Here is a 9,839-nt window from a genome sequence, read left to right on the forward strand (position 1 = left end):
TAACCTGAGCTACCTACACTAAGATGTAATGCATTTGCCCAGTTCCTGATTTTTATTTCTTTTTATTTATCTTTACATTTGAGACACACACAATTTTACAAAACTACCCCCACCCCAGGGGGTTAATGTAATGGCTCATCCCTTCTCCATCTCTCTGTCTTTCTCTCTTCAGATGAACAGTTTTTACTAACTTTTGATGGAAGTAGCAGCACTGAAGCTGCTCCCATCATGCCTGACAACAGTTTCTTCAAACTTGTATAAATCATCATCATCATCATCATCATCATCATCTATATATTTACTGAGGGTTGTGTGTGGCACGCTTACGTAATGGGAGCCCAACCTGCTGGACGCTGCAGTCGGGTATGCGAACTGCATCAGACAGCAAGTCCACAAAAAAGTCGCAGCATCAGTGTTGCCGCAGTGAAATCCAGCTCCTGAACACACCCTGCTGCAGCCTGCAGAGCACAGCACGTTGAGCTGTGCACCTTCACCGAAGACACACGGCAAGAGACGACGAGCCGCAGCAGCCCCGCTGAGGTAGGAGCATCTCTTCACCGCATTTTGTCCCGCAGGGGAAACCAGGACAGGTAAGCTGGGACAGGACTGGGGGGTCGTTGAGAACAGCGCTAGAAAAGCGCAGCGTCCGTGTTGGTTTGGCATCAGGACAGTTTGGATGGAGGGACACGGTTCTGAGGATCCCGAGGAGGGATGTGCAGAAACATGCACGAGTCCCACGGCCTGACTTATGTCGTGTCTGCTCCTGGACTGTGCCAGATCCCACTGCGGGCCCTCAGCGTGTCTGCTGCAGACCACCACTGTCCTCTAACTCACTGGAAAGCTCTGTGTGCTTAACAACACACACACTCACTGTGAATCCTGTGCATGTTTCTGCAGAGTTCACAAATAGAAACAGCTGCTGCACTGTTCGAATCTGGATCACTCTCCAGTCAACACATATATGCATCAAAAAGAGGTGTATGATATATTTCTACAGTACATGTAAAATAGGATGAAGGCCTGATTGTGTTTTGTTGTGTCCTGTAGCAGCTGAAGTCCTTGGTTTTGCTGACTCAAGGCTGTTACTGTTTGTTAGAACTGAAAATCAGCCTGCAGGCTTTGGCCTGCACTGAGGCGCATGACAGTCAGAGCTATTGAAAATTTACCAGTGAATATATATTTAAAATAGTGAAGCACCCAGGTGACTTCACTATCAAAATAGTGCACAGCACTAAATCATGATGCTTTAACTTGAAGGGGCTCCTGGTGGCTCCCAGCCTGAGCAACCAGTTAACACTGAAAGAGAAACCACCTGAATGTACAGCCTGAAAAACGGTCTCACTCAGGTGTGTGCTGAGTGAGGTACTACATATGTGGTTAGGATAACCCTAACCCTTTCCTGACCTTACATCTCTACATCTTTACATCTCTCTCCTTCACAGTTGAGATGCCTTATTAGTGTCGAAATATCGAATTCACAGATATTTCAGGTCAAACCGCTGACAAAGTGACTCCGGTAGGGTTACCAGGGGAATATTCTGACCTCTAGTGGCCCTGAGGATCTGTGTTACTTAGAGCTGCTATCTGGTGATTGAACAGCCTGAACACAAGGACACACAAAGAGTTTCCAATGTTGGTGGGGGCAAGTAATACACAGTAAAAGGCAGCAAAATGCTCATTTGGGTTTAATGAATTCTTTGGTAAATCTTTCAGCTGTACTAACACATTAGATACTATACATACATACTATACTTCAAAGGGAATTTTTCATTTTTAAAAGCCATAATATAATAATTCAAGATGCATGAAAGGTCATCTTTAAACATTCTGACCCCAGAAACAGCTGTTGTGGCTGCTTAATGTGTCACATACTCCCACAGTGTTACCTGAATTGTGCATCCACAATGCTTAATAGGATGTGTTTATTTCCTGAAAAGACATTTTGGATCAATTTGGAATCTGCATTGCTCAGCCAAGAGTATGTTTTGCTTGTTTCAGCAGAAGTTCAAAAATACTGGAACACCCGAGCTAATTGATGGTATCGCCTTATACTTAAGGGTCATTTGGCTGAGATGAAAGTTCACAAGCTCATGTTTTATTTGATTACATGAAAGAACATTAAATATAGAACCTTTTTTGGGTCGGATTACCTATATTTTAAGGGAGCAAAAGTATTGGAACATGTAGCTGTGACTACCTCTAAATAACTACTCTTGGTTTTAACCTCTGAAGAGAGCTACTAGAACCTGACAAAAGAGTCAGAATCATTCAGAGGCAACGCAGAAACATCGCACATACAATTTGGAAGAAAGAAACCACTAGTGTACCGAACAACATACAGAGAACATACACATTTGTGCCCCATTTGACATAGCGAAATGGTTTCTTAATTGTTTATTTTCAATATATATTGATATAAATGCAATCAAGTACAATTCTGGACCTTTGTGTTCTATTCATCTTTGGGTCTTCAGAGTACTGCAGACACAGGGTAAATATACATTTTAACCATTTCATCCATTCTTCCACTGCTCTTTCTCTTTTATTCTATAATTTCCTACATATTGTGGAGCTGAAACTGTTATTTCTGCATTAGCAGCAGGATGGCTAATAATGACAAAGACCCAGTGCCTGCAGAGGGGACCCTGTCCCCGAACCAACTGCAGTCCCACCTCAAGATGGAGCCCAAGACACTGGGGGTAAGCAGAAGCATTCAGACAAACAACACATCATACCTTATAATTCCTACTATTCCATGAGTATTAGTTGGAAAACTGAAAGTGTTGCTCTGGTTTGGGGATATGTGATTTGAAGGGCTATTCATACTCATTGTTCTTCTTTAAGGAGACCTTTCATCTCGTGTCATAGATTTATATTTGACTTATTAATAATAAATCCGACCCCCTCTTCTCTGCTTTCCACTTCCTTTCTCGTTCCAGGCAATCCAGATTGTTATTGGGGCTTTGATTCTTTGTCTGAGCGCCTCAGTGCTTCAGATTCATGAGGTCCACTTCACAGGGGATGTGGCGCTCTTCCTGATTGTTGTCATACAGGTCAGTGAGAGTCCAACGCGCACTGGAAGGTTTAGCTGAACACTAGGTACTCCCAGATTAGTCAGGTCATAGCATATTTTCATGCATTCTTATTTTTCCAATTGTTTCAATAGTATAAAGCTGATGGACAAATACTGTGTGTAAGTGTGCTGTACTGTAACCCCACTAGGTGACTCTGTCTGGTTCAGTGTTGATCCACAGTGGGAGGAGGCCTACTCTGTTCTGGGTGAGTCTGTCTAGTACAATCAGAGCTGAGCAGTTACAGTCGACACTGTTGGAGATACACAATCTGTAATCCACTCTACAGCACACCCTAGTTTCACTGTGTTAAACTGTTCTACTTTCAAGCATAATTCATTTATGATCACTGCTCAGACTTGTCATTTCAGGTAAAAACTAGTATAATATGAAGTTACGACATGGTCAAGTCCTTTTTTAAGAACCAAATGTCAGTGTCAGCTTAAATATCCACTTGTATTATAACTATAATTATAGTTATAATACAAGTGGATGTTTCTAAGATATGACTGGCAGAACACAGGTGAGATTTGAAGACAGCTTGCAGCAGACACTGGGTTCAGACAGATAAGCACATTATCTGCTGCTCCCATTTCTTTATTGTGTGATTTATATTGTAGGAATTTTAAATAGTAACTTCAGCCTCACACTGTTGACATAGAAACACAATTATTCACTGCAGGAATATTTCAATAATACTGTATATTGGGAAAAGAGGCAAAATGTAAATTGTATTTTATAAGAACTTGTGTAGGGGAGGGGTGGGTAACCCTGGTAGTTCAGGCTGACGGTCCTGCTTGTTGTCCAACTATCCCTGCCCTATGCACTGATGAGTACCTGGATCAGGTGATACTCAGTTAGTACCAGTCTGTACCAGTGCATCCATATATACATGCAAAAACAAATGTGAGGGGTGCTTTAGATGAGTGAATATACTGATGGTGCAGCATCATAAGATGTTTATGTAATAACCTTACTCTACTGGACCTGTTGCCATTTGCAGGTGAAATGTGTCCTGGTGCTACACCTGATCAGTGCTGCGTTTGCTACTGCGGCCCTGGGTCTGATGTCCAAACACCTCCCCTACCGCCAGGACTCGTACCATTGTGAACACTGCCGCAGACTGGAGCTACATGCTGTGGTATTGTCTCTGTAACTATGACTGTAGGCCAGAGAGTATATGAAACTCATTAAAACTCAGATGTCATTTAAGGTTTTGGTGATCATTGAACAGAGTAGCCATAGCTACAAGGGAATTTTGTATACTTCTGTATACAGTTATATTTTGTCTTAAACCTTAAACACTGTAAAGTGCCTTGAGATGACTTCTGTTGTGATTTGGCGCTTTATAAATAATATTTAACTGAATTGATTATCTATAACTGATGCTGTAACAGAGCTTTTCTGCAAACACATTGCATGTTTATCTGGCTCTGAGGCAGGTGATATTATAGCCAGATCGGCCCTAACAGCATCTGCAGCACATCACTGAATTACATCTTCAAGATGATCTTGGAAGGTTGATGTCATTGAAATTGACAGGTCTAAACAACATCACAAAATTACTGCTGAAAATTCAGTTTGGGGCTTAAAGTGATCAGTATGTCAGGATTTGCTCTCCATGTTATTTTTGGAAGATAGGAGTCTTGCCTGGTGCAAGACTGAAACAATGTTTGCAGGACACAAATACTTGACATTCTTGAACAAAATAAATCTTCTCAGGTCACACTGTCATAGGTCACACTGTCAACCATAATAATCAACACCATTCATTATTATGGTTTTATATGTGTGAAAAGTGATGAGTTTCAAAATCCAAACATTTGGCTGCATCGGGACATTATTGGAGTGGAAATGCAAACTATAAAATCACCCAGAACATTTTAGTCATACGATAATACTCCCTCCACTCCAACTCATAGTGTAAATACGAATAGGCAATTTTAGAAACAAATGTGTCTATTTGATTCAAAAAACTGAGCTTCAGGTACACATTTAAATAGATTTTTGCACAGAACACACCCTGTATATTTTGGCCTTCATCATTTCCACACACTTGAAAAATGGTGAATCTGTCCTTTAAATGGTGTCAGTACCACTATTGCTATTTTATCCATGTTATTGATGGTGTGATTATTATCATGGATTTCCTCCATGCGAGGGTGAAAGTCACACTCAGTTACTAAAGTAAAACGTACAGTAGCAACAAGATATGATACTGATAATATAACCCCAGATTTCAATATGCTCTAGATGTCATAGATGATTTGGACATTAAACAATTAATGGATAGAGTTTCATCTGCATGAAGGTATGTTTCTTGCAGTAGAGGAGGCAGGCATGAAGCATCAACAGAGCCATCACTGATGAATGACTTCACACTTCTTCAAATCTTATGAATTCATAGCTGGCACTACATGTTGTAAATGAGCAGACTCCATGTTTCTTTGTCTTTACTGTCCACCGCAGCAACATTGTTTCAGGAAATGCACCGGGCTGATCGAGCAAAAGTGTAAAGTAAGTGACTGACAACTATTATAACTAATACTAATACTCAGAAAGGTTATATTGAGCAAACTTGCAGAGTGCATGTACATAGAAACACCTTTAACTTGTAAATTTCTGTTTGTTCATAGAATCTTTAGTGTCACAGCAAAAAAAACTCTTTGTTTCACTTTGTCCCTGTTTTACGACCATACTTATGCTGTTAAGTTTCCCTGGTTAGCTGTTAATTGATGGGATCCTGGGGACTCTGGTGATCTTCCTGGTGCTGGAGCTGCTGATCTGTATCACAGCCATGCTGTTCGGGCTCAGTGTTCTGGCTGCTAATGGAGACAGGGTGAGCTCTGATATCATAACGCTTTACCAAGTGATATTTGACCTGTGGGAGGCAAGAAAGGTCCCATAGGCACTGCAATAAGGTCATCTTAAAAGTTATACCCAATAATGCGGCAGTAAAGTAAGTAGTTTTACGTTGGAATGAACCACCCCATGTATTAAATTAAGTGGTATGTCACTGAAATATATGGGATGTAGGTGATAGGCCATACGATAAATTGAAAAAGAGATAAATACAGTTGTCAGGTAAATGGGATTATACAGTGAGGTGAGTTACACACCTAGATGGATACAGTACGTCATGTAAACCTGGGCTAAGTTTAATCAAGGGTTTGGAAAGAGATGGGAAGTGACTAAGGTAAATGTTGGGTTAGCTGGATGACAAAAGGAAGAAATAAGTAGTAAAATGAAATTCCACAATTAGTTTAATTCCTTAGTGTCATATGTAATAGCTATCTTAATGTAAACTAAACTGTCGTAACTAAATTTGTTGAACTCACTCATTTTGCAACAATATGAACTAGTTTTTATCAAGTAATGTTAATCAAAGAGTGAAAAAAAAAAGTTTTACAATGTTACTACACTGAAGGAGGCAGAAATGCACTTAACTGTGTCTTTCAACTTTCAAGTGTGGTCCAAGGACCCTGGCACAGACCCTGCACCATAATTTAGTAAACCTAAGTTACTTGATTACACTGTATGCTGATCAAGTAAATAGAAATAAGAGATTCTAAGTTCCTGGAAATGTGACATTAGTCCAAGTTTTGTACATTAAGCTTTTGTTAGTTCCCTTTACTTAGTTTCTAAGGCAATTAGTTTGCATGCCTTCTAAGTTAGTGAACTAATCGGAATTTACTGTGAATATATGTCTGTGTGTCCTGCAGCCTTCTAGCCAGAGACCTGCTTACCCACAGACTCGTCCCCCACCTGCTCCAGCTGTGCAGGCTGCTCCAGCTGCTGCTGAACCATCTCAGGTAACAGTGTTAGTATGCAAACGCACAGTGCAGAGTTGTACTTCACAACAGTAAAGTGACTCTATGGTGCCCTTGATTGCTTCATGGGATATTGTGCTGAATCGCTGGAGGGAAAAGCAGTGCTTATAGACAAATGAAACATTTGATTTATGGCTAACATCAGCTCATGACGATAGTTCCCCAAAGTTAGCTTAGAGTGTGCAACTGTGCAGCCTGAACAACTTGAGGTTTCTAGACTTTCCCAAGGACACTATGTGGACCAGAAGAACTGGGGATAAAGCCACCAATCATGGGATTAGTGAACATCCCCCTCTAGTCCTGAACTACAGCTACCATGTTGTGACAATATTGTACAGAGTTAATAAAGTTAAAGTTATCAAGATTTTATAATATTCTTTATAATTATTGTCATAGTCACAGTGAATACTTACAGACTGATTGATCATATGGGGCTGCTATAGATGCATACTTATGGAGGGTAACGTTGTAAAAGGTTTCAGCTGTTAATAAACTACAGATTAATCTTCATGTTGACATAAAGGATATATACAGCACCTCTATAATCAGAATACACAATTCTTTACATACATATAAATACATTTTGTTCTCTGCCAAGAGTCAGTGTATCAGAGTTACCACCTCCTTAAATGACAATACGTCCATATGTCATTATGTCAGGTTCACAGTCAGCTGTTCTCTGTGTGTTAGCAGGTGGCTGTTGTTGTGACCGAACCAGACTCTGAGCAGGTGGAGGATATCTCCACACCACCTACTGAACCCCAGGTGGAACCAATGGAGGCTGTGACCACAGAACCCTGAACGCAGCACACTGCTCCCTGTCGTGCCACGTCATGTCAGTGACTGTGTACATGTTGTTGACAACTATTCCTATCAGTTTACTGCTCATTGTAATTAGGACTCAGTTACCTCACACTTTAGCCGTCAACTCAGGTGACAACTAGTCTCTGGTCACAGATCTGATGAATCATTGTGAATGTCCCAAATTTGTAAACAACAGGTTGTGTTCCTGTCCTTTCACTTCTGGCATGACATGAACACAGCATCAGTGTTAGCACTGCTGGTGCCACACTACAGTATGTTGTGGTTAGGAGATGAATCAGTATTAATAGTAATGTAGGATGTATTCACTTCTCTGATAGTGCGTCCGTGTTTTGTGTTAATTAGAATGAAGACTGGTTACTGGTACTATTTTACCTGAAAAGTCTTAAATCTATCTTGGCTAAAATGTATGTCACTGTTGTAATAACATGTAATAACACTTTAATCAAAAGATGCTGTTCTACACTTGTCTAAATGCAAAATTAACAGTATTGTAGTTGCTGATCTACAGTCTGTTGTCCATTTATTGTTTGCTCTAATTAGTTAAAGTGGTATCTCGAGAGTTAAGCTTCAAAGAGTGCACCAGTGATTTTAGTAGTGAGGCTTATTTAAGGCAGATTAACGCTCAAACATCAAAACCTCAAACTGGATCCTACATTTGTTATTTCTTATGTCTTCCTAAAGTTTTTTGAAACTCCACTCATCCTCCACTCAACTTTTTTGCTCATCACAATGATACCATCAGTGCCTCAGATTAGAACATCTACATAGTAACATTTGTACGATCCTTGGGTTCCTTAGGTTCCACCAGGAAAAAACACTAAACTGTGTTTGAAAAGATATGTCTACCACTTGTTCTGCAGAAAGGGAGATAATTAGCATGTCTGCTGCTAATCCAGAACATTACACTTTTTTGTGCAAATACATGCACTGGTAAACTCAGAAGAACAAAGAAAACAACCATGGTGGATGACAGAAGACTTCTTTCCCTCATGAACAAAAACACCACCAGCTGTTGTCCAGGTGAAGAACACCTCCAAGGGGGTGGGTGTGTCTGTAGTAAGACTAAGACTTTATAGTATAAATATAACAATATTTAGGGAGGTTTACTCCAAGATGTAAAGCATTGGTAAATCTTAAAAACAGGAAGACTAGATAAGAGCAAAAATAACTGTTGAGTTGGAACAAAATCCTGTCAACAGTTGAAACCAAGAACTAGTTGCACCAGAAAATGGTGCAACTAGTTTGAAGAAGGGAATAAACTGCATCTGGTCCAAAGCATACCACCTCATCTGTGATGCATGGTGGAGGTAATGTTATGGTGTGCACATGTATGACTAGGAAAAGGACCTGGCTTACTTGGATTTATTGATGATGAGATTGTTGAGAAGGAGCACAAAAAATGTTAGGGGCAGTTATCTGCTCAGATCAGCCACATACTTAAAACTGCTTTGGATGGTGCTTCATAGTGCAGATGTCCAATGACCTGAAGCATAATGTTTAATTTGGAGAACTGAAATTCTGTGCAAAAGGCAAGTCAGTGTCTGACTTGAATCCAACAAGCATGTATGTCATATCCTGAAGACAGTATACCCCAAAACAAGCAAGAAGTGAAGACAGCTGCAGAGAATAAAGCTGACAGTTAACATGTTAAACACCTTGATTGATTAAAAAATACGGTGCTAAAGTGATGAATATGGTGGATCTGGTCAAATACTTACAAACCTAACTTATATGGTCGATTCAATTCAATTCAATTCAGTTTTATTTGTATAGCGCCAATTAACAACAGAAGTCATCCCAAGGCACTTTACAGTGTTTAAGGTTTAAGACCTTACAAAGTATAATAGTATAAAGAATTATATAGAAAACCCAACAATCCCATTTTGAGCAAGCTTTAGGCAACAGTGGAGAGGAAAAACTCCCTTTAGAGGAAGAAACCTCCAGCAGAACAAGGCTCATGGTGGGCTCAACCGGTTGGGGTGAGTGGAAAGAGAGAGAAAAGAACAGCAGGCAACAAAAACAACAACAAGCAGCAGAAACACTGGACAGGTACCCTACTTATAAGTCGCTTTGGATAAAAGCATCTGATAAATTTACATTTATCAGACACTTT

At 40.1% G+C, this 9,839-nt stretch overlaps 1 protein-coding gene across 5 annotated transcripts; it reads left to right on the plus strand.

Moving 5' to 3' along the window:
- The first annotated feature begins 400 nt into the window (after positions 1-400).
- LOC113154652 lies at positions 401-8,214 on the plus strand. Of its 5 annotated transcripts, none has more exons than XM_026348960.1 (9): positions 401-590; positions 2,597-2,699; positions 2,940-3,053; positions 3,223-3,279; positions 4,075-4,212; positions 5,541-5,588; positions 5,797-5,910; positions 6,794-6,883; positions 7,592-8,214. In XM_026348960.1, the coding sequence occupies exons 2-9, from the start codon at positions 2,604-2,606 to the stop codon at positions 7,700-7,702; spliced, it is 768 nt and encodes a 255-aa protein (XP_026204745.1). In that variant the 5' UTR covers positions 401-590; positions 2,597-2,603; the 3' UTR covers positions 7,703-8,214. The 5 variants fall into 5 exon arrangements, with proteins under 5 accessions (XP_026204745.1, XP_026204744.1, XP_026204747.1 ...); XM_026348959.1 differs by having other exon boundaries at positions 401-540; XM_026348962.1 differs by having other exon boundaries at positions 401-540; positions 7,595-8,214.
- The last annotated feature ends 1,625 nt before the right edge of the window (positions 8,215-9,839 follow it).

This window comes from Anabas testudineus, chromosome 11 (genome assembly GCF_900324465.2).
Source record: "Anabas testudineus chromosome 11, fAnaTes1.2, whole genome shotgun sequence".
In the NCBI taxonomy this organism is placed as follows: Eukaryota; Metazoa; Chordata; class Actinopteri; order Anabantiformes; family Anabantidae; genus Anabas; species Anabas testudineus.